At 35.7% G+C, this 26,046-nt stretch overlaps 1 protein-coding gene across 1 annotated transcript in view; it reads right to left on the bottom strand.

The window, feature by feature from the left end:
- The window catches only part of PTPRR (protein tyrosine phosphatase receptor type R), a 100,501-nt gene that overhangs the window by 31,301 nt on the left and 43,154 nt on the right, over window positions 1-26,046 (bottom strand). Inside the window, 4 exon segments of the mRNA XM_057743133.1 lie at window positions 4,695-4,832; window positions 5,298-5,377; window positions 13,921-14,005; window positions 16,536-16,722. Coding sequence (XP_057599116.1) covers window positions 4,695-4,832; window positions 5,298-5,377; window positions 13,921-14,005; window positions 16,536-16,722 — 490 coding nt within the window.

Here is a 26,046-nt window from a genome sequence, read left to right as displayed (position 1 = left end):
AGAGTGAAAATGCAAGGAATTAATGTATGAACTGTGCTTACTACATAATTCAATAAATGGCAGTCGGTAGAAAATACCTTCCACAGTATATATATAATACAACCAACATTCATAGCTACTTCTCTTCTAGAAGAAAGTCTGAGCTAGTCTGAGGACTTTGGAAATATGCAAATGCTTCCTGTCCTGTTTAGACTGATCTAACTCCAGCTTTGCAGGTTGTGGCCACTGTGTCTTCTCTAGTCAAGCAGTAGTTCACATTAAAAGTTTGAACGCTGTGTTTTCAATGTTTTATTGCTTTCAAGAGGAATTCCCTTCTTGAGGTTTATCTAAACGAAGAAATAAAATTTACCAGCAATAACAATCTCTTCTCCTTTCTTGCCATAGAAGATAACTGATTTTTCAGCTCTGCTTTAAAATTTTTGGTTTATTCTTATTTTATAAAGTAACTATGAGAATGTTGGCTTGTTTGAATAAGAGCTGGCAATTACTCATTTATTCCTTTATTTACTTATTAGAAAGTAGAAAGGTTCATGAAAATATAAAGCCTGGGAATTTCTAAAGATAACTCCACCTTCACATATTTTTGGAGGAAATGGTTTTTGTCTATTCCAAACAATGACGCGTAACACAATGGAAAGTTGGCACGTTTTTGGTAAACAGCATCTTCCTGGCAGTGTGAAGTCGACTGCCTATTTCTTTTGAGCCAAGCTTCTCAGTATCATTTTGATCTGTAAAACATCAAAGTTTCCTCCATAGTATTGTACTTACCTCTTTAGAGAATCTGGACAGAAAGGAATTTTTATTTTAATTTAATGAGTAACCAACAACAGAAATCAAAATCTTTATTGCAATATTTGGAATTATGACTGGCCACAGGAAAATACATGTAGCAAATTACACACAGAAAACATGTAACATAATCTATTTACTTTGATAGTCTGAGAAGATATATCCCAGACATTTAAAAAGGCAAGAGGCTAAAAATGGTAAGAAAAAAATAATACCTCTTCAATTTCTGAATTATGCAGCCAAAGAGAAAAATAAAAACCTCAATCACACTTTATGTGGCCATTATTTTTAAAAAATTCTGGCTTTCAACAGATCTACTTGGTTCTCCTATGGAGAATGTGAATTCTGAGAATGGTACCAACAGGTTAGCTGTAAGTATGATGCACTTGAAAAAGAAAGAACAGGATGGGCTCTATTCCTTTGCACATTCAGATTGGAGATATCTGAGCATCGTCAGTAAATTAACTCAGTGTTGCTTTGAAATACATATTTATCTCATACAGCTGTTCTTTTTGAATGACAACTTTGGTCTTGGGGACAGAAGGGAAGAATATAACTGTTGGGGCTTTGGCACATTTGTCAATTGTTCATATTATCTCTGTTGGACTTCTTTAGAATATGTCACATCCTACTCAACTTCTAGGGAATTCTTTCTCACTCACCAACAATCTTGGCTTCTTCTGTCCAGATGAAACCCTGTTTCAGGAACAAGTTAAAGCACTACTGGCATATTTCTGACTTTTTGTCGAAGGAAGCAAATATATCACAAAATTTGAGGATTGAAATACTCAAGATAACAAAAATTATAATTTATCTTACACAGTTACTACAACCTATTCTCTAAGCTTTGTGAGATATTGTTTCATGCATGCTTTGCCAAATATTAATCCTTAATAAGTATGTAACTAGAGAGTAAAGTTTTCTGTGGAAAATATAACTTGTTTCAAAACATTTACATACTTATAATAATAATTGCATAATTGCATAAATCACAGTGCTTTTCCTATGCTGGTTTTATATGATTTTATTTTTAATAGAAGAAATAAAGTTAATAAGGGTATGAATGTGCTTTGAGAAAACACATTGTAACAATCTATTCAGAACACCGTAATTCAAACCAAAGTGGGCAGGAATAGTCCCGTCTATTTAGATCTAGCAAATGTTGCTAAATCCTGTGTGAGTTCTGTGATTGTGATTTTTTCTCATTTCTTTGTGGGTATTATTTTACTGATTTTTGGCTTCTGTTGTTGCTATTGAGAAGCCAATTGTTAGTCACTCTGGTTGTTAAAATAGTCTCTGTAGTGTTTTTCAGTTCCATAGACGTGTCTAGCTGTGGATTTATTTTTATTTATCCAGTCTAGGAGTTATTGTGCTTTTCAAATCTGAGAGATCAAGTCTTTCACCAGTTTTGGAAAGTCCCTAGCCATTATTTTCTCAAATATTACTTCTTTTTTTTTTATCCTCCTTTGTTGCCTTCTAAAATATCCATTAGACATATACTGGGCATCTAACTACTGTACTCTTTGTGTCTGAAATGCTCTTTCACATTTTTGGTGATTTTGATCTTCTAGGTAATTTCCTTAGTTCTATTTTTTTAATCCAGTAATTACTTAATCAGCTGCGTCCAGCTTGCTAATAAACATGTCTCATGAGGTTTTCCTTTTTCATTTTAATGTCTATATAATATTTATTTCTAGGACTCTTCCGTTTGTTTTTAAATCTTCCTAGTCTTTTTTGATAGTAACTCGTTCTTTTGTCAGGTTTTTAAATTTTATATTTTGTGTGCTTAATTATAAAAAAAGCCTATATTTATAGTTTCTATGATTTCAATTTCTTGTGGGTCCATTTTTACTATTTGTTGCTTCTGCTTTTTACTTATGTTGTTTATTTACATGTGTGTCTCAGAATTTTGACTTCTGAAGTTATGTTTGGCTGGGCTTTTTCTTTTGCAATTCTGTGTAGTGTATGCTGAGAGTATATGCATGCAGAAAGTTTTTGCCTTTGTTTTTGTAAAGTGACACAGAGTATCACTTTTTACATTATTACTTAAATGAATATAAACTAGTTTATAAATGATTTATATAATAAAAAAATCACTAATGTATATTAACTATTTAACACTTGGTGTTTCTTGGTTTTTGAATTCTGAATACTCAGCGGTACCTGTTTACTGATCCCATGAGAAGGTCAGACTTCTCTAGATTAATTTCTGTTTATAATCCTATTTTGATAGGTGGGTTTATTTTTGTGGTTCACCCTTTCACTGAAGGCGTAGCTCTTGCAGGTGTTCACTTCATGGAAGGTCTCAATTCTAAGTCCTGGTTCTTACAAGCCCAAGGCTTCGTGTCCAGTTCTTATATTGTCATTAAAACACAAATAACCTGTAATTCTCTGGTTTTATGCCTTTCATTCAGTTTTTGACTGATTCACTTTTTTCCCCAATCTCTGCTATGCATGCTATATCATATTTCACCCAGTATGACTGGTGTTTCAGATTATCTAGCCTGCTGTATTACATAAGTTCTATGTATGTATGCATGAGTGTATATACACAGAGCATACACCTTTAAAACTTGAAGAATTTTTTCCTACCATGAAGGTAAATTGTCACAGGTATTAAACAACTGTGCAGCAATTGTCAGTCACTTATTGTGTAGACAGATTGATAGTGGGTGAAACAGCTGTGAACAGTAGGGGTTATTTTTATTATGCCACTTCAAGCTTTCATATAAGATTCTCAGAAATGCATTTATTTGGGAAGCATATAGTTAATATAGTATATAATTTCATCTACTGGCCAAAAATGTACCTTTTTTTCCAGGATAAATTTCAGAAGAAGGTCATTTATCTATTACAGCAAAAATGGAAGAAAACAACAAACTTTAAAAAACGTGAAGCTGCTGTTTGTGAGCGTGAATTTTCTTGATTAGTGGCAGGGTTATACTACCATCAAGGGTTATAACTCACCGAAGGAGTGCAAGGCAAAGTTCAGTTTTCTTAAACTCTTATTGTCATGGTGAGGCCCTGGTATAGGAACTTTCACATGAAAACAAACACAAATGCTGACTAAAATCAGACTGTAAATTATCTCAATAAGATGCCATGAAATGTAAGCAGGGCTTAGGATCGCGCCCTTTGGGAATTACACAACTTTGTTTTTTATGATGCAAAATACTCAATGCATATTGTATAAGCTAGATCCTTAGAAAAGATTACTAGTATGGACGTGGAATCTAATTTTGTCTCTTTCTTGGATTTCCTTTTATGAAAACATTGAGAAAGTTGCTGGGTTTCTGTTAACTTCAAATCTTTCTTCAAATCTCACTTTCTTAGAGAGGCTTATCCCATCCACCCTGTAGAATACTGCAGCTTACTCTTCTCTTACTCCTCCCTACAGCTCAGACACCCAATCCCCTTATCCCGCTCTATCTTTTTTTTCCTACACCATTTTCCCCTTCTAATATGCTATATTTTTATGAAATTATGTTTACTGTTTTTTGTCTGAAGGGCAGGAATCTTTGTGTTTGTTTACTAATATATTGCCAGCAACTAAAATAGTATCTGTCACTTAGCAGGTGCTCAAAAATTGCTAAGGATATAAATGAACAGTTTTTTATTTCCCTGCCTATAAATCTGAGTGATAATTCATGGCCCCTCATTTCCTTACAGAGATATGTGGGTACAAATGTGATTCGTGCATGCCAAGTAGACTGATTTAACTGAAAGTCATCGTTCATAGAAGACCAATTACCATGTTTAGAAGCATAAAGTGACTTAGTCTTTAAATGTCTTAACGTTTCCCATCTTAAATCTGTTATTAAGTATATGGCAATTTTCCTTAAACAATCTCTCTTCTATAGCAACAGAAAAAAATATAATGTTCCATACTTGGGAAAAGGTCATACCTCATTTTTTTCCTTGAGTTTTGTGATCATAACAATCACGGGACTGTCTTCCTGCCAAACCATCTGCCAGAAATCATTCACGGTGTGGATCATGGGGCCCTGCGTGGCGATGAACGCTTTCTCTTTGCCACTGTAGCCCTAGTTGGAGAAAAGAGGCAAAAATGTTGGCTTTGAAGTTCATGCCTTGCACTGCAAGTTTAGGTGAAAGATCTTCAAAACAAAACAGCCCTGCTAGTCCAAAAGCAACACAGACTTTCACAGCTTTATTGATTCTAGCACCACTATTCTTGTGGTTGTTCTCCCTGCAAGTCACGCACGGCATATGGTACTGAGGGTTATAAAGCTCAGTTCTCCCCAGAGCACCTCGAAGGGAGCACTGTAGTCGCAGACACACAGGAAAGGAAGATTCACTGTAAATGACCCACTACCAAAGTTGATTATGACCAGGCAAGCAAAAGACAAAAAAAAAAAAAAACCAAAAACACATTGCTAGTAACCAAGCTAAATCAAAATTAATCCATTCTAAGGAAAAAAGTAAAACCAACAATTGCAAATAGTAAGTTGACATGTTCATCAGAAAGAAATTTAGATTTATTTACTTACCCTGATATAATTAGCATTAATGTAGGTGCTCAAAGAATCAGTTACATTTTTTGGTCTTAAACACACTCTGCTGAGGGGATCTAATGAAGAAAACAAGAAAGATTATGTTAACCAGATTTACTCTTTGAAGTTTCTTAGAACACCAATAACCAGTACACAGCACACTTATATCCTGACCATCTGGCATGTGTCAGTGTTTTTTGTTGGTGTGGCTGTGTGTCTGTCTCTTGATCCATCTCTGTTTATTGAGGGACATTTGAGACCAACTTGACCCCTTTTCCTGACACAAATCTCGCCCATAAGCCTGAGATGATGAGTTTCTACCTTACGCCATTTTTGGTGGGTTTCTGATTCTTGACCCCATTTCTTATTTATGCTCCTTTTCTTATTCTTTGCATTTGGAATTTGAACTGTATCTCCCTACTCCTATCTCTCTTCTGTCCTCCGCAGCAACAAACACTTCGTCCAGTCCAAATCCCCTCTCGCTATTTGGAAGACGCTGTCTTTAGTTACCATGTGTTTGTACATGGACAGCACAAATATCTGATATTGGATAGATTGTTATAGTATTAAATTCTAAAAATCACTTTCCATCAAGAAGTTGAAAGGCTCTTTGTGAACCATGGTAGTGATTTTTACCAACATTTATGTAAATGAATTAAGATCAAATCATCCTTTTATGATTTCTTTTCAGTGGCTTCTCATTCAATCTTTTGCTTATTTCGTCTGCCTCCTTTATTTTTATTTATTTATGTATTTATGTATATGTATATGTATGTATTTATTTATTTATTGGCTGCGCCATGCGGCACGTGGGATCTTACTGGTCCTCACTTACTTCTCAGACCAGGGATTGAACCCATGCCCCCTACAGTAGAAGCATACAGTCCTACCTACTGGACTGCCAGGGAAGTCCCTCATCTGCCGCCTTTAATGTTGCTGATTCTAGGATTCAACCTGACCCTCTTTTATGCTCACTTGACACTGCCTTGTTGGGTGATTGATTCATCCCCGAGACTTTGTTACCTATATCCTGGAGACTCCCAAATATATTTATCTTACACCAGACTATTCTCACTTATAGACCACGTTTTTAAATTTTTTATTTCCTTCTGGATATACTACAGGTTTGTGAAACTCCACATGCCCCATGTTTCCTGAGAGCCCTGTCTTATTCTTTGTGGGGTGTGCCACCACAGCTCCTGAGTCCATGTTTGAAAACTAGTTAGACTTGACTCTCCATATCCAATCATTTGTGTTCTGTCTGTTCTGTCTCCTGAAACTCGCTAGGATTTATCTTGCCTCCCTCTTTCCAAGGCTTTCTTCTTAGACTAGGATCTGAGCATCCCATCTGGTGTCACTGCCTTCAATCTTGTTCTTTACCCATCCATCCTTCTCACAGTTGCCAAGGCAGTCTTTGTAAAATAAAATCTGATCACATCATTTCCCTGCCTAAATGCCATCCATGGTTCCTAACTGCCCACAGCAGTATTTGCCAAACTGCTATCTGTAAATCATTTCTTTTATAACATATAGAATTAGGTCACATAACTTGTAAATTAGATCATCCTTAAAAGAGGGGTTCAGTAATCAAATAAATATGAAAAACACTGAATTCAACAAACTTGAACAATAATCTTTTCACTGTAGAATTTCTCAGGGTCTATATTATGCTAATACACTCTGTGAATTTCCAAGAAGGTATTATTTATAAACTTATTTGTCCATTGCATTCATGTTATTATGAATACTTATTGACAATTCGACAGCCCAGAGCGGCCTTGCACAACAGAACTTTCTGTGATGATGGAAATATTCCTTATTTGCGTTGCCCAAAACTGTGACCACTACCCATGCTGGCTATTGAGCACGTGAAACGTGGCTAGTACAAACTGACGAACTAAAGTTTTAATTTTATTTAATTTTAATTAATTTAAATTTACCTAGCCATATGTGGCTAGTGGCTGCTCAACTGGACAGTGCAGATCTAGGGGATGAAATCCAAGCTCCTTAGTGGGTCCAGCAAGTCTCTACCTTTTCCCACAGCCTCGTCAATAATCCCTTTTCTACCTGTACATGCTCTAGTCATATGGGCCCAGGACACACTCCCAAATACTCCACCTTCTTGCAGATTCTATGCTTTTGCAGGAATTGTTTCCCTGCCGTCTCTGCATAGGAAAGTCCTCCTCATTTTTCAGGGCTCAGTTCAAGAAATACCTCCTTTCTGAAGCCCTCCCTTGTCTTCCTGGCGGAATTGGGCATTCCCTTCCTTGTTCAGGCTGCCTGAGTTTTGTTTGACTGTTTAACACCTTGTATTTTAGGTGCTTAAATGCGTGCGTGCCCTCAGTGGGTTCTGATGAGCGCTTGAGAGCAAGGGCTGTCTTGAATTAACTGTTGTATCTTTTGTGATTTCTATTTGGTATGTGTCTCAGAGAGGGTTTAATATCAGAATTAATTTCAATTAGAAGGAGTTAAAACAATGCTTTTTTTCTATGTTTTTTTTCTTTTCATAGCAAAGGGGACAGGAAAACTTCCATTCCTTTTCAGTATTCACTGATTATTCAAAGTTTCCACAAACGCCCTAAACCACTCAGACTTGAAAAGAGGCCCACTTCCTTCAGTTTTTATAACGCCTATAATGTATATGATTTACTGGGAACTCAACCCGAAAAATTGTTTAGAAGCAGGTTCCCTGTCAAGCTTAATTAAGTTTATGTTGAAAATCGGTAATTTATAGTATTTCCAAGTACTTAGGGATTTCCAAATATTTAAAACAACAAAAAAATAATACAACATATGACAGAGTAGGGGAAAAGGAATTTGGTTCCAACCAAAGCCTTTTTAATGTTAGTTTAGTCTGATAAAAAAGCCAAGGGTTAAAAAAAAACAAAATTTTGTCCTCATCGTCATCATTTATTATTATTTTCATCTTTATTGTTATAATTTTATGCATGTGATGCATTTTAAGTCTACATATTAGTCAAATTCACTATAACTTTTTTCAGAACTGGTATTTCTGAGTTATCTGTTAAATACTTAGCATGTCGTTTATGATACATCTGGGCAGTATCAATAACAATTGCAAATATTACATTGAACTCTGATCACTTTTCCTCCCTCTCTTCTGCTCTTCCCTTTTTATTCAATATTTCCTTCTTTCCTTCCTTTGTTTTCTTTCTCTTTCATTCCTTTTTCCTCTCCCTTCCTCCTTAGGTCCTTTTCCTCCCTTTCTCCCTCCCTCCCTCTCCCCCTTCCTTCCTTCCTTCCTTCCTTCCTTCCTTCCTTCCTTCCTTCCCTCCCTCTCTTCTACCTGCTTCCCTCCTTCTTGTTTCTTTTTTCCTCTCAACAAATTATTGAACACATATAGGTTTGGTTTATAGAACACATGAAATTTCCTCACCCTGATCTCTTTTAAAATACACTCTGTAGATCTTAAGTCTTCTATTTAATAGACAAAATGGTAAATGGATCCTGATATTTTGATTGGAATCATATCAGATTCTGTCAAAGGTTATACTGGGCTGAAGATTTCCTCTCCAGAAAGAAATGGGTTTAAGGTTTGAAGCCAGAGAAGAAGCTATTAGATGAGGGAAAAGTGTATCATTGCTAGTGACGGGCAAAGGCAGGGATGAGAGCAATAGCATAGATTTCAGAGATGAATTCAAGATAAGTGGGAAATGGAAGGGAAGGCAGGGACTGGCCATACTTTCAAGGTGACTGGGAAACATCTTCAAATTTGTAGGAGAGAGAAGACTGTAGGACTGCATTGTCCATTATGGTAGCCACTAGCCACATGTAGGTAAATTTAACTTAATTAAAATTTAAAAGTCAGTTCCAATTAAGGATGTAGATGCAGAGAATGGACTGGAGGACACGGGGTTGAGGGGGCGGGGGGCGAAGGGGAAGCTGGGACGAAGTGAGAGAGTAGCATAGACATATATACACTGCCAACTGTAAAATAGATAGCTAGTGGGAAGTTGCTGTATAACAAAGGGAGATCAACTTGATGATGGGTGGTGCTTTAGAGGGCCAGGACAGGGAGGGTGGGGGAGAGTCGTGGGAGGGAGGGGATATGGGGATATACGTATAAATACAGCTGATTCAGTTTGGTGTACCTCAAAAGCTGGTACAAGAGTGTAAAGCAATTATATTCCAATAAAGAGCTTAAAAAAAAAAGTCAGTTCCTTGGGTGCACTAGCTATACTTCAAGGGCTCATTGGCACATGCAGCTAATGTCTTTCACTTTGGAGATAGAAAACATTTGCATCACTGTAGAGAGCTTTAGTGGACAGGGCTGATTTTGGCAGTGCAGTGATGGTGATTATGTGAAATTCACTTTTTAACATCCATGAGCACATTATAAGACAAAACAAGGCTCTTCAATAGTGTTTTTGAAACTGTAAACGTTTCTCTCCAAGGTTAATATTCTTAATTTCTGGAATTGTTTCTGGGATTAATGATGGATTCAGTTAGATAGAAAAAGAAAGGAGAAACTAACATTAGCTGAGGGTTTACTATTAGTTGGAAGTTTCCTAGCCATTTTTCACATATTTATTTAATTCTTTCAATAGCCTTACAGGGTAGTATTACTATTACTATTTTTAGGCACAACGAAAGGCTGGCACAGAAAGATTAAGTAGCCTACCATAAATTGTAAATGTTTTCTACAGGATAGGAAATAAAATCTAACTCCAATATTTTGCTTGAGGCACATAACTTGTTGCCTTAATGAGTGGTTCACTTATTTGCATATATACTCTGTTCTAGGCACAATATAATAAAACAAAAAACATAATGTAAGTAGGAAACATTATCAGATTTAAAATTTTTAAATATAAAATGGTGGCCAGAGTAGACAGGGTTTTAAAAGTTGATTTATATTGTTTTATAGTTGTATAAATAAATTGGCTGCATAAAATTTCTTGTTATACTTCTTCGTTGTACAAATAATTTCACAATGATATATGATCCGTTTTTTTCCCATTGCTCTTGTGTTTAGGACATAGATATATTTTCATCACTAATATTTGTTTATATTGTAAAGTAATTTGATATAAACTTGACCTAAGCACTTTAATCTACCACTTAAGAATGTTCTGAGCCAAGCTGACACTGTCCTTAGAAAAAGGCTACAAATTAGTTAGTTCTTGGCCATCCATATTTCTGCTGCAAAACGTCCTCCAAATTATATAACCTCACCAATATGTACAAGCTGAAAGCTTTTAAACTTCAGAGTTTATTGTGGGTTAAAACAATAAAAACAATTATAATATTTTAAATCTTAATTATTTTAAAATTATTGTATGTAATGTTTCAAATTCATCCCATATCATAGTCTAAAATAAACCATAAAGAGAAGCTTTTCATATTCATTCCAGTCTTTTCTGATGATTTTCCAACCAATGATGTGGCTTGTCCAAACCATATTTACTAGAGTATATTCTGTGCAACAGGGCTGGGTGGGGTATTCAGGCTACAGACATTTTCAACAGAAAATCTGTCATTTGCAACATCAATTGTCAGCACAGGTGCCCTGGTTTAAGTGACCCACCCAGTTCTGGGAATGGAAAAGCTGACACAGGTCTGTGAAACAGTTGTCTGATAGCATCTGGGCAGGAAACAGAGAAGGCTGAACTTTAAAATAGTCCTAATAATTTCCAAATCCTTCTGAGATTAGGTGGTTAAGTATAATCATTCCAATACATGTATATGCCCTAATTACTTATGTTTGGTAAATTTCAGATGAAAAATCCAGAGAGAGAGAGAGAGAGAGCAGTTGTAACACACAGCACTTTCATCCTCTTCAGCCAATTATAGGTATAAAATATCTTTTAACAGTGACTATATCTTGGGTAAATAGGTGTAACTATCCAAACCAGTTAAAAATATGTTACAGTGGAGTAACTATTACAATGCGTTTCCAATTCCAGCAGAAAGGGAAGCCTAAGGGCACCATTAACAGTAGTTCTTGCTCTATTAAGACCATAAATATGGAGAATTTGGTGTTTTGTGAGTGAATTAATGAACTGAACTATGAAGACTCTACTATTTCAATGTCAATAGTTAAAACAAATCTTCGTGGCTCCATCTTTCCAGAGCTATTGCCTTGAGATGTTTATGGATTTTTGCCAAAACCCCAACTATATCTGTTTGTTTAGTGATTGACAATATTGCTTCCTCTCCAAAGTATTTTTGCCTTTCTAGGCAGAATTAATTACTCAGTCCTCCTACACCACTTGGGCAAGATCTCTATTCTGGCTCTTACATTGAACATAAGTACTGGTTTACGTGTCTCTCCACTTGGCCATGACTTCCTTGATCTTATATGCTGCTCCTTATACCTTACTGGTTCCGGGCATCTAGCACACTGCTTGACATTGATAAGTTTCATGGAGTTAAATTTAGTTTTAACATAGTCTAAACAGTGTTTCTCAAAGTGTGGTCTTGGTATCACCTGTATCAGAATCACCTGGGTGTTTGCCAGAAGTGCAGATTCTTGGGCCCAACAGAACCCCTTAAGAATCTCCAGGGTGGGGCATAGGACTCTGGATTTTTCATGAGGACTCTAGGTGATATGCACAATGAAGTCTTTCGGTAACAGCCTTTTTGAGATATAATTCACATACCATACAATTCACTCGTTTAAAGTGTGCCATCACAGAGTTAATTTTTATTCGTTTAATTCACGGAGTGGTGCCACCATCAGAGGTGGAGAGCGTGTGGGCAGACGTGTTTGGGTTTGAATCTTGCTTCTTTAGTATCTATAAGCCTCAGTTTCCTCTGTGAGAAAGGAACAATAATATCTTTCTGAGTTATGATGAGAATAGCTAACATGGAGCACTTTATCATGTGCAAAGCATTGGGCTCTACGACAACCCTGTGACGTGGATACTGCTACTCCCATTTCACAGATGAAGCTAAGGAATTTACCCAAGGCCATACAGTAAGTGGTGCAGCTGCAATATGAACCCCAGCAGTTTGGCTTTGGAGGCAGCCCTAAAGCTACTAGACTCTTCTGTAAGGATACAAAATAGTATATAGCATGTTTCTAGCAAGGGTAACATTTTCATTATTCCCCAAATAAACTCCATAGTCTTTAGTAGTTATATCTCATGCCTCCCACCACTAAGCAACAACTGTACCTTCTATTGCTACAGATTTGCCTAACTGAACACTTCATATAAATGGCATAATGCAACATGAGGCCACTAGGGATGGCTTCATTCACTTAGCATAACGTGTTCAAGCTTCATCCATGTTGTAGCGTGCATAGTTACCTCATTACTTTCATTGCTTAATAATATGTTGTGCGAATATACTACATTTTATTTATCCATTCATCAGCTGATGGGTATTTTGGTTATTTCTACTCTTTGGGCTATTATGAATAATACTGTTACAAATATTTGTGTACTGCTTTTGTGTGGACACACATTTTTATTTTTCTTGTGTGTATACCTAGGAGTAGAATGTCTGAGTCATATAGTAACTTTAGGTTTTACCTTTTGAGGAACTACCAGACTGTTCCCTCAGTAGCTGTATCATATTACATCCCTACTACCATCAAAGCAGGAAGGTTCCAATTTCTCTACATCGTTGCCGACACTTTCTATTGTCTTTTTTATTATAATCATGTGGATACGAAGTGTTACCTCCTGGTGGTTTTGATTTCCCTGATGCCTAATGGTATTGAGTATCTTTTCATATGCTCATCGGCCATCTGTATATCTCTTATGGAGAAATGTCTATTCAAGTCCTTCGCTCATTTTAAAATAGGTTGTCTTTTTATAATTGAGTTATACTTTCTTTATATATTATAGATACAAGTCCCTTATTAGATGTATAATTTATAAATATTTTCTCCCATTTTGTGTCAGTGTCATCTTTCTATTTTCTGATGGTGTCCTTCCAAGCACAAAACTTTTTAAATTTTGATCAAGTTCAATTTACCTATTTTTTCTTTTGTTACTTGTACTGTTGGTGTCATATCTTAGAAATCATTGACTAATGCAAGGTCATGAAAATTTACATCTGTTTTATGAGAAAAGTTTTATAGTTTTAGCTCTTATGGTTGGGACTTCGATCCATTTTGAATTAATTTTTGTATGCTATATGAGGCAGGGTCCAACTTCATTTTTTTTCGCATGTGGCTATCCAGTGGTCTCAGCCTCATTTATTGAAAAGACTATCCTTTCCTCACTGAATTGTTTGATACTCTTATCGAAAATCAATTGACCATAATGTGTGCCACGGTAGAGTTTTAGAACCATGTGTCTACTGGAATTGTTAGCAGATTGTTATAATAAGAATAATACAATATAAAGTTATTAATCTTATACCACTTTAATGATTAGTAGTTTTGTTTTTATTTTTTGGACGTGCCACTTGTGGGGTCTTAGTTCCCTGACCAGGAATTGAACCCGGGCCCCAGCAGTGAAAGCGCTGAGTCCTAACCACGGGATTGCCAGGGAATTTCACTTTAATGATTATTAGTCTTGAGATGTGTTTGCAATTTCAAATTTGGTGTGTATATGGTAGTTGTGAGGATGGGAGATGGTGAGGTAGGGGTGAATGGGGAAGGCTTGTGCTTTACAATGCAAAGTATTTAATTCAAGAAACTTACTTGGCAAAATGGTCTTATAGCGATTTTTAGTTCCATGACGTGGAATGTCAATTTCTTTGGGATCCACAAAGTTCATTGGTATTTCCTGCAAAAATAAATGATATCAAATACTGTATCTAATGCTACCACAAAGAAAACCTTCACGGGGGGCCATCTGATCTAGAGCTCTACTGGACTTCAAAGTCATTTATGAAACAACAGACTACCACCTCTGGTTGACCAACACCCTTCCTTTCATAAACACATCAGCTGCACCCTGACAAGCTGATTCCAAGAAACAACTTTGTGTGTTAGAAAGCATTATTTCATATGTAGTTTTTAAAGAGACATAGAAAACTTTGGTTAGGTTTTAAGAATCCTGTTCTAATTGCTGGAAATACATAAACAGGCAGCTGAAAAGTCGCTTTTTTTTAAACAATGTACTCAGATTTCTTCCAATCTTTGTGTAGGTTCAATACCAAAAATTTTATTATGAAAGATTCTCTTTTAACATTAATTGCGACTCTTTTAGGATTATGAAAAACTGCCTCCCCAAATGGTAAATATAAAGGGCATTTTTGTTGATTTAAGTGATGATGATATGATGCATTTTTTGGTATTAAGAAATGGTTTATAACTATACTGTTCCATTTGTGGTTGCAAACGCAACATTTGTAGTGAAGAGCATTTAGGCACTGTCCTCTCACACTTAACAAGAATACAAATATTTTTATTAAGTCAGAATACATGTCAAATGATGGGGGAAGGAACAATTAGAGCAGAAGTGGCTCTATGTGTTAGATCTAAAAGGTGAGCATCTGACGCAGACTGGGACAAAGGAAACAATAAGCCAGAGTTTTCAAAAGGGTCTAAACAAATATTGAAGGAGTTGATTATACAAAATAGTATGTTCTCTAACTTAAAATTCTGCAAAGGATTGCTTAGATAAGGTCAATGTGAATTAAAATATCTTTTATCCCTACATCACATAAAATGATAGTTTTGTTACCTACACTTTCCCCATCAGAAAATAGAACTTGACAGCCTAATATTCATTGAAATGAAAGGAATTATCTACAAATTTATTTAAATTGTCCTTGTTTTCAGTCAATCGGAAAATTCAAGAAAAGCCTGACTATCCTATGAATTGAAGACTTGGTCCGTAGAGAGGAGTAGCTTACTTTTAAAACATCATTTCCTAAGCTTGCATTATTTTAGATATTTATGATATTTATTCCTAAGCTTGCATTATTTTAGATATTTATGATATTTATTCCTAATCTCGGCTCCCACTAAATGTTGTAAGTTCTCAGCTCCAAGTTACCAAAATAAGCGAAACTGTTGACTGTTCAATAGAAACCACATGTTCATGCTTGGTAATTTCAAACACGTTAGTCTGTTTTAGAAAAGCCGTGAATATCTTTACTCCTTCCCGCTCTTTCCTGTTTTCTGACACACACTGACAATTTGTCATCCTCCAGCATTCTCTCTCTCCTCAGCATTCCTCGCTGGCCTCATGTCTCAGGGAAGTAGACTATGTTAAGGGCTCATCTCACAGAACAAAGAGCTATCTGTGCTTCTAGAAAAGAATACTAGATGTACCTTTGTGATAATTAACTGGTTCTTTTATCCTCCTTCCCATCCCAGGTTTCTTTTCTTTCATATATAAAAAGATTATATGCTACAAAACCTAATTTTTAAAACTGCATGCTTGTATTTTACTTTGGACACTTGAAGCTGATAGATCTAACCCATGGTTGGCTCCTTCATCATTAGGGTGGTTGCAAACACCTGAACTGACCCTAAAATGGTCAATTCATTATACCCAACAGATATGGCTTAAAATGGACAACTGCTTTAAGATGCAAGGGGGTCTATAAAATGGATACTCCCCTTGTGCATTAAGTTATCACCAGCAACACTGATGGGTCACCATCATTTTTAGCTGAATGAAACTCACCACCGTTCCTTATTTCATGAGAGGGCACTATATGCATCTGTGGCTCAAGTCTAAAAACGGGAATGTTATCCCTAACTTCTCCCGTCTTCTTGGCTGTCTTACGCTATTAAGTCCACTTCTTATAGATCCCTATAGACCTCGCAGTTTTCACTGCTACTATTTTAGTTTCAACCATCATCACAGGAGTCTCCAAAATAACTCTTTCTAATGCTGATTCTACTGCAGATAGTCATCTTTATAAAACACAAGATAAGTTCAAACCCTTAAATATGTATTAAGACTTGGGTTTCTTTTATATCTGAAGCTCAGTTTTTGTCACTTCCCACCTTGATTGCAATACTCCTGTCAAACTGAACAATTTAATTCCCAAGCAGGGAATTAAAGGAGGACAGCGAGGCTGTGCCTTCATCCTGGAATGCGCAGCTCCTTCTTGCTGCTTCTTTGCCTCGCCAGCTCCTATATACTCTGCCTCAATTTAGCTATCAAGTTCTAGTTTGAACACTTACCAATAGTTGAGATGCAGGGTGTATCTAAAATCGTTGCACTTAAGCTTTCGAACTGTAACCATTTTACTGTAAGCTGCCTGAGTGGAGGAGAGTGTCATTTTAGAATGTGCCCCTAGTGCCTAGTGTATCAAAATACCTCCTGAAGCATGAATCATAAACAGCAGGCTCACCATGAATTCACTTTGGAGTAAATGTGAACTTGCCACGATGTCCCTCAGCTGCGACCTTGTGAGAATTCGGCTGGCTGACTGCAGATACTCCATTGCTACCTTCTCCCGTGGGGTTGGTGTGGCCACAAAGGGTTCGACATTCCCCAAGCTACTCATGTCCAGTGTAAGAGATACATTGGACCCTCGTCTACATTGGAGAAAAAATGTTATTAGGTTTGAATACTGCATGAATTATTTTGAGCAGATCAGTTTGTCTTTCTGTATATACACGTAATTCAGTGAGAAGTATTACAGAAATAAGGACCAAACGTCTTCTTCTTTTATGTTACCATAGTTGACAATAGCAACTATTCATAGTTTCTTTACAAGAAACTGACAGTTTTGTTGTTGGAAATAACTTGGAATTGAGAAAATGCACTGTAGTTTATTAAGGGGTATAGCTGCTGCAGAAATAGTAAGATGGCTAATAAATTCAGCGAAAAATTTAGGAAAAGTAAATACAGCATTTGAATTGAGGAATGAGATGTAATAGAAACCTACTTTATTTATCTGTATATCTGAGAGTCCAGTATATAAGTTCTATATCCACCCTAATATTTTGACATCAATATACCGTACTCATGATTTTACCGAACACAGGAAGTTCAGAAAATAAAAGGAAAAAAAATCTTTTCATTTTAGTTCAAATGATTGTCATTGAAATAGAACTTAAAAGTTTAAAATGTATATATTTTTTATAACTTCGGATTTATCTCTAGAAGATAGCTTTTGCATCCTCCATTTATGTGTGTAGTACACATGCAGGTATATGTGTGTAACTGTATACGCACATATGTATTTGTTTAATTCTGTGATAAACTTACAAGGGACCATAAAGACAACAGACCCTCGTAGTAAATTACAATTGATTCTCTATCTGTGATTTCCCTCCTCTTGTTGGGAGGCAAGGTGGGGTTCTTCCAACATATAAAGGCTCCTTGTGTCCTGAACAGAAGGTGTGAGTGTCTCTTACTGGTAACATTTGCCGTGTGGAACCAAAGAGTAACTATAAAATAGCAAGTGCTGAGGGTCAAAGTCAGAAACTGTATTTAAAGAAATATGAAATTGAAAGAGGCCTGAAGTGAGCATCAGGCGATCAAATATGGTGCCAACTGGTTGGTGTCCCAAGGAAATGGAGAACTGGCAAATATAGGTCAAAACAAACGTGAGTAGAGAGTATACGAGTAGATACTAGGCCCAGCATATTGTTTCTTTTAAGTGGTATTTTACATGTATGGAGTACTAATCAGGAAATACTGAAGTGGCCAGAGCTTCATTTTAAGAAATGCAAACTTATTAGAACATACGAGAAAAAATCCATTAAACAAAAACGTATTAGTTCTTTCCTTCGAAGACTGCTTCTGGTTGTAGCTTTGGTGTTATTCTGTAGTTTGATATAGAAGGTTGTCATTTTTTGTTAATTTCTAAATGGTTTGTAATTGTAGTTTAAGTTCTTGCTTTAACTCAGTGGTAATATGTGTCTATTTTTTGTCCTTATTAATGTCTAGTAATAGTATATGGAAATTAGAATGAATGGATTTCTAATTACTGGAATTTCTTGATTCTTTCTTTGAGACAAATACTATAAAATTTTTTCTAAATATTTCATACATGCTTTTGCTGAAAGCTGGTTTGGTTATCTATCTGTATATCTATTGACATATATATCATATATAAGTACATATGTACATATATATCACCTTATATATTATGATATATTATTAAAGATATTATTCCAATGTATTTTTTCCTTACTTTTTTCCTACTGGATTTCTCATAGCCTGAGATATATATGTGATTCTTCCACAATAATTATTTTTGTTGTTTTTCCTTATATTTCTAATACTTTTTACTTTATACACTTCAGCCATTATGTTATTTGAAGAGATTCATAATGATATCTTCACTGTAACTTTTATCAATATTAAATACTTTCTTTCTCATTAATTTTATGTTTGGCCTCACATTTGACTTTTCTTTCCCAGTTTTATTAAGACATAATTGACATACAGCATTGTGTTAAGTTTTAGGTGTATAGCATAAAGGTTTGGTTTACATATATTATAAAAGTATTATGCAATAAGTTCAGTTAATATTCATCACCTCCTGTAGATACCAAAAAAAAAAGTTTTTTCCTTGTAATGAGAACTCTTAGGATCTACTCTCCTAATAACTTTCAAATACTGTATACCATATAGCAGTGTTAACCGTATGTTGTACATTACTATGTACTATGTTGTACATTACTTCCCTAGTACATATTTACCTTATAACTGAAAGCTTGTACATTTTGACCACTTTCATCCAGCTCATCCTCCGCTCCCACCTCCCATATCTGACTTAAAAAAAAATGAGTATTGACATACCTGCCTTTTTTTTTTTTTTTTGGCATGTTCCTGAATCACTTTTTCTAGTTTCCATTATTATTTTTAATTCTTTTGCATCACTGTGTTAGGGGTTAGGGGATAGCATTCTGGACACCCCATAAAATATCACCTGCCTGATAAGAGGGGTGGCCGCTCCCCACCACATTATCTTTTTGCTGGCTGCTGGTGGTGACTAACAGGGCTCCTGCGTGTCTGAGTGGGGGTGAACAGTTGAAGAGGAGCAAAGGGTGGTTCTACTTTTAGGCCAAGAATTTTAATCTATTTTTAGTGAGAAAGCAGTTTTTAAAGTTTCTCAATCCAGTTCTTTTGGGCTTTAAATTGCAGCAATTCCTTCCTAATTCTGATAATAGTTTGCCTATTGGTCTTAGATTTTAGCATATTTGTGAGAATTTGATTTTTGCTGGTTACATAGATAGTTGAGTGAGGAGCTGGGAGACGCAGCATAAGGGACTGTTAATCAGATGCCGTTTTAAACCATCTTCCAACCAGTCCTTTTTCAGCCCTAAAATACAAAAGTATCTACAACCTGTCAATTGAGGGATACTCAGGCTACAGTGGTTTAGTAAAAAGCGAGGTCTCTTCCATCCAGAGTGGTCAGAGCACATATATGAAAGAGGACGAACTGAGTTGGGTCTTGAAGATAAAAGATAAATTTTGAGTAGACAGTTATTTCAGAGAGAGCATCTGGCAGGAAAAAAATTGTGGGAGCAGGAAATGATAAGGCATCTTTGAGATATCACATATCAGCAGTTTGTGCTAGAGTTGAGTTGTGTAAAATGTATTTTGGAAATAGGGGGCAGGGTTATGTAGGAGAGTTGAAAGAGGAGCAAGAGTCATAGAAACAAGAGTATAAAAAGCCTGCCCAAATCCAGAAAAAAGAGAATTCAGACCATCAAGTTATATCAACTTCTGTTTTGGCTTCTCACAGCGTACTCTGCCCAAACCTGGAGGATTAAAAGCCTCTGAGATCCCTGTCTAAGGTCCTTTTGATCTAATGTGTAAATTTCCTAAGGATTCTATAATACACTGAGAGCCATGGAAGCATTTTCATGCAAACTGACTTGGTCAGGAAGAATGACTTTTGTTTGGCAAGGGAAGGAAGAAAGGAAACGAATATTATTTATTAAACATCTACTATTTGGCAAGCACTGTTCTAAGCACTTTCACATATGGTATCTCAATCTTCAGAGCAGCTCTCTCAGGTATTCTTTTCCCCCATTTCACAGGTGAAGAAATAACTAACAGGAACACGATAGCAGAATAAAGATTCAACCCAAGTTAGAACAGAGAACCCAAGCCCCTTCTGCTTTGCCACCCAAAAGCAAGGGTAAGGTGGGCAGATTATGTCAGACTGTGCAGTGCCCTTTGTAGAGCTGGGGTCAGTTGTTGGGAGGAAAGTTAGGATTACTGAAGTATAATGTGGAAACAATATAGTATTCAAGGTACAAATTCAATCTTTACAGTCATACTTGTCTGGGCTCAAATCCTACCTCTCTCATGCCCTTGTAGTGGACCTTTGGTCTGTCTATTTAGACTTGTTACATCTCGATTTCCTCCTCTTTTGTGAAATGAATAATTCAGTGTACCTACTTCAGAGGGTTACTATGGGGAATGACCAGATAGCTTAAGTAAACTGCTTATAAAAAAAGATGTCTGGCTATGAATAAATTTGGGTTGTAATGAATGAAGTCCTATATAATGTTTACCTTCTACTTCTCTAAGGGATCCATTTAAAGAGATCTTCACAAAAACTCGAAGATTCTTTACACTGAAATTAACAACATTTCAAAGTCAATGGAGAGAATCTATAGTTTGTCACTAAAGAAAAATACATACCTCTCCTATTTCTCTTAAAATTTCCTTTTATTATGGCAAATCCTTTTCCCCAGAGCCCTAAACAATTCCAGAACACTTCACCTCAACGCCTCAGACGATGTCTAAGTTTAATTATGGAGTCAGACTGGTACAGGCTGTTGACCTTACAGAAAACACTTTCCACAAAACAGCACTTATCATAAGGCCTCTTCTATCCTGGCTGTGAAGTATTACCATAGGATGTCATTAGCTTGGAAAAATCTCTGCTTTCGTTAATTTTTATTTTCAAGGAACAAACAATATTTAGGTTAGCTGAAATATAGTGGAATTAGGAAACAGAATCAGTAGAAACCACTTAAAAATGTGTACACTTCTTAGTCATGTCTTAGGTTGGAGAGAAGAGATTAAATACACATCCGCATATATTTTAAAGTGTTAATTTTTCTATTATGAAAGTAACACATGCTCATTGTAGAAATTTTAAAACTTAGGAGTTTCAAAAAAGAAATTAAAACCAGAGTCCCATAAATGTCACTAACATTTAAATTGATGTTTCAATTTTGTGACTTTATAAGCAGTACTGGCAGTGACGTACTGTTTTAACTTTTATTTCTTTGGTTATAGATGAGGATAAATGTTTTCAAATGACTATTGTTCATTTATTGGCCCTTATCTTTGAGAATTGTCTGTTCATACTCTTTCTTAATGTTTATACTGTGGCATTAATGTACTTATTATTGATTGCTATGATATATAAGGTATCAATTATTTTTCAGACGTATCTGTTGCATACATACATTTTACTGTTGCCTTAAAATACTAAGAATTTTTTAAAGTATATTTACATTTAGTCAAACACATTAAATTTTTCTCTTTTTTTTAAAATTTAATGTATTTATTTATTATTTTTTTGGGGGTACACCAAGTTCAATCATCTCTTTTTATACACATATCCTCGTATTCCCTCCCTCCCTTGACTCCCCCCCACCCTCCCTCGAGTCCCCCCCACCCTCCCCGTCCCAGTCCTCTAAGGCATCTTCCATCCTCAAGTTGAACTCCCTTTTTATACAACAACTTCCCACTGGCTATCTATTTTACAGTCGGTAGTATATATATGTCTGTGCTACTCTCTCGCTTCGTCTCAGCTTCCCCTTCACCCCCCGCCCCCCACAAACCTCGAGTTCTCCAGTCCATTCTCTGCATCTGCGTCCTTGTTCTTGTCACTGAGTTCATCAGTACCATTTTTAGATTCCGTATATGTGAGTTAGCATACAATATTTGTCTTTCTCTTTCTGACTTACTTCACTCTGTATGACAGACTCTAGGTCTATCCACCTCATTACATAGAGCTCCATCTCATCCCTTTTTACAGCTGAGTAATATTCCATTGTATATATATGACACATCTTCTTTATCCATTCATCTGTTGATGGGCATTTTGGTTGCTTCCATGTCCTGGCTATTGTAAATAGTGCTGCAATAAACATTATGGTACATGTTTCTTTTGGGATTACGGTTTTCTTTGGGTATATGCCCAGGAGTGGGATTACTGGATCATATGGTAGTTCTATTTGTAGTTTTTTAAGGAACCTCCAAATTGTTTTCCATAGTGGCTGTACCAACTTACATTCCCACCAACAGTGCAGGAACACATTAAATTTTACAAATTAAATATTAAACTAAAAAGGAAATGATATCAATCGTTTCTCTTGTGGTTTCTTACATTGTTTTAAAATCCATAGAAATTCTTCTCCTGGAAGTTTAGATTTTTAAAAAAAAACTTAATCTTTTAATATATTTGTGATTTGTTTGGGGGTATGGTAAAGGTGAGAATGACCTAGGTTTGTTTGTTTGTTTTTCCCAAATAGGTTATCAATGTTTCTAACACAATTTACTAAACAATATACAGAAGGGATATGTTTTATAAATATGGGAATATTAGGTTTTTAACTAGCTCTCCCTGACTAATGATCTGGAGGAGAAAATACCACTCCACTGAACTAAGAGAATGTACTTCTGCTCCACAGTATCCACAAAACAAATGGTAAGAAATGAGGCTAGAATCAAAAAGACATTTCAAAAAGAAGACCAAAAAAATGTAAGGAATTCTGAGAAAATTTAAATTAAGGGATAGGAAAAAAAAAAACTAAAGGATTTAGAGAAAAAAAATTAACAATAATAACAGACGGCGATCTGGACCTTTAATAAAAACAATGCGGAAAACTAACACAAAGTCTTATTAAAAACTTTGCTTCTTTTTTTGTTATGTAACTCTGGCAAACTGTTTAGATTTTTTTATGCCTCATGATTGCTGTTGGACAAAAGGGAACATAATAAAAAGCTTTATCAAACTCCCACTGTAGCACCAATTTTTATTTATGCCAAAAAATAAATAAGAGGGAGGAAATTCAAAAGATACCAATGCAAACAATTGAAGGAAAAAGCAAATTCTTAAGGAAAGGTAAAAGGAATGCAATAAACAGCATGTTAATTACAATTAAGTAAAAAGGAAAACACGTATAAATATTATGGGCCAGGGCCACACATTCATTTCAGCAAGAGAATATAAACAATTCTGGTGAAATTGTTCAATTTTTGCCTTGCTGCTCCTAATGACCAAGAGGTGAAAAGAAAATACAAGCTAAAAATATAAGAATAGTCGAGTGCTGGAATAACTCAGAAACTAGGCATTTATTTTCCTGGTAGTTGGGGCAATATGCTGGATTTCAGAAGCTGGAATTAGGCAGAGAGGCTACAATTCCCAGCATACCAACCATGGCTCTAATCTTCAGATACGGCTGCTCTTTTTGCGGTTACTCGGCCACCAAGAACCGTGAGACTTCAAGTGTGGCCCCTCATTTCATGCCCAACAGAAAAAGGAAATAGGAGTAAGAGAACAAAATGAAACAGTGATCCTTTTGCCTGGAGTCCAGGAAGAGGTGCTTCTGAAACTACTGGATGATGAAACTATGTTTCAGTGGGAAATGGGGGCAGCTGCTCATCTCGAAGGACTTGAAATGGGAATGGAAAAATATGCGTTGAAAGATTATGAGAAGAATCTAGTACAGAATAAAGGCCAGCAGTTCTCTGAGAGCTTTTACAATCTTGATTTTTTTTTTGTTCTGTCAAAAATATGCACACTTTGTTTATCAATATACACATCTAATTCTACGTAGTGATATGAAAGAAGTTTACTATTGAAGTCCTCTCCAGATCTGAAATGTTGTGAGTCTGAGATCGTCAGGCCAACCTTTCCTCCTTGTGTGTTAAAATCATAAGGATCACAAATGTGATAATCTTGGCTTGATTGTAAAGGTGAGCTTAAGACCTCTGCTCATCAACTTGATTTTTCTTAATTCGTTTTTCTCATTACATTTATCCACACATTTAGTTTTCTAGGAGATTTCTAATAAAGACAAGAGGAAAAGAAAAGAAAAGAAAAAAGGGAAAGAAGTTCTAACTTGAATAACAAAAGAAAAACATCAAAATACAGAGATGGACTTTCTTTACTATGTATAGATTGACTGACCTCCACAGTTCTTTGAAAGTCCAGGTTCTATGATTTTTAAGTTCTAAGGGTAATGGTATCTAAAGAGTGGCGAGCTGTTTCCCTCCATCTCTTTACCTTTGAATAAATTATGTATAGTGCTAACCCCTGTCCTGGGTCACTTGACAGATGAGAGGGCAAATTAAAAGAAAAAAAAAGAAGATATAGAGTGCTAAGTTAAATTGTCTTAAATTCAAAACTCTTGGAAAGTTAAATGGTGACAAAGGCAGTATTACTAATTTCTAGAAGCTGAAATAAATGAATAGGTATTGTGACCATCTATAATAAAATTTCCCAAAGGAAATCCTGTAGGGAAGACATGCATTAAGTACAAAAGATACCAGGCCCAGGCCCAGGAGGATAAGTGAATTTCACTCTAAAGTCAAAAGAAAAATCTTATAATGTAGAGAACATTTTTGGTGTGAGAAGTGATTGATTCTGCTACTTGAAAGCACCTACTTCACTAGACATAACGTTCCTGTCCCTTTTGAGTGATTAAATAAATATTTTTTAATTCATACAATGATATCCGACCTTTCATAAATGTATGACGAGGCAAACTTTACTACACCCTTCTTTTATTATTTTAAAAAATAAAAATCAGAACAATCATTAAAAAAAAATTGAAATTGTTACATTGTTCTTTGAGCACTGACCTTGGAATCTGAGTTTAAATCAGTGCTCTGCACTTCACTTACGCTCTTTCAGCATCCGACTCCTTAATCTGCAAATGGGGATAATAATAAAACTCCCAGGACTGGTTCACACAATAGAAGATAAAGAAGCAAAAATATGTGAATATTTCTAACCTAGTGACTGGCATATAATATAATATATGAATGATTATAGTAATTAATAATGATGGCGTGGTAATTCTTATTTCACTCCACGCCATGGCTATGTGGGAGCTGTGTGGCATACACTGATAAGCATTTGAAGAAGGCAAGGTTAGGAAAGCCGTTTAGTAATGAAGAGTCAGTAGCAGCGTTACATATGCAAAGTCAGTGGTCACCTAAGTTGGGACCATTTTTCATTCCTCAAGCCCTTAAAATTCTTACCTCCTATCCTTAAACTTAATAACTTTTTTCAGATTCAAAAATAATCCATAGTCATGATAAAAATTAAAAATATAGATAACAAAAAGAAAAATATCCTATAATACCAACAGGAACAGTAATTGCTAATAACATTTTAAGTGTCTGTCCTTCAAGTTTTAGACATGTATATATGCATGACAAAAATCTACATAGTTTTAGTCTACATATTCTTTTATGGCTTGCTTTTTATTTAACTAAATATATCATGAATGTCTTGTGTCTTCAAATTTATTTAAACATTAATTGCAAACACTCTATAGTACTCCATTGGATGGATGTATCATGGTTTACTTAACCAATGCCTTATTTTTGGACACTAAGTTGTTTTCAGTTTTCACCATTGTAGACAAGACTACAAATGAATATCCTTGAATCTAATGTTTGTGCATTTCCATGATTATTTTTAGGTCGAGGATTTTTAAAAACTAACTCAAAATCTCTGAGTTTAGGTAAACAACTGGATACATGGAGAATGGAAGAAGCATGAAGACTGACTCTCAGGGCTCACCCACATTGAATTAGCTTAGATTCTGCTCATATCTTGTTCAGACCTTTGTAGTAGCATCCTAGCAAACTTTCCTAACTGTAAAATCTCCTAGTCCAATGCATTTTCTTCCAGATTTCAC

The sequence above is a fragment of the Hippopotamus amphibius genome, chromosome 7 (genome assembly GCF_030028045.1).
Source record: "Hippopotamus amphibius kiboko isolate mHipAmp2 chromosome 7, mHipAmp2.hap2, whole genome shotgun sequence".
NCBI lineage: Eukaryota > Metazoa > Chordata > Mammalia > Artiodactyla > Hippopotamidae > Hippopotamus > Hippopotamus amphibius.
The sequence above is the reverse complement of the archived record's forward strand: the minus strand, read 5'-3'. Positions and strand labels throughout refer to the sequence as shown.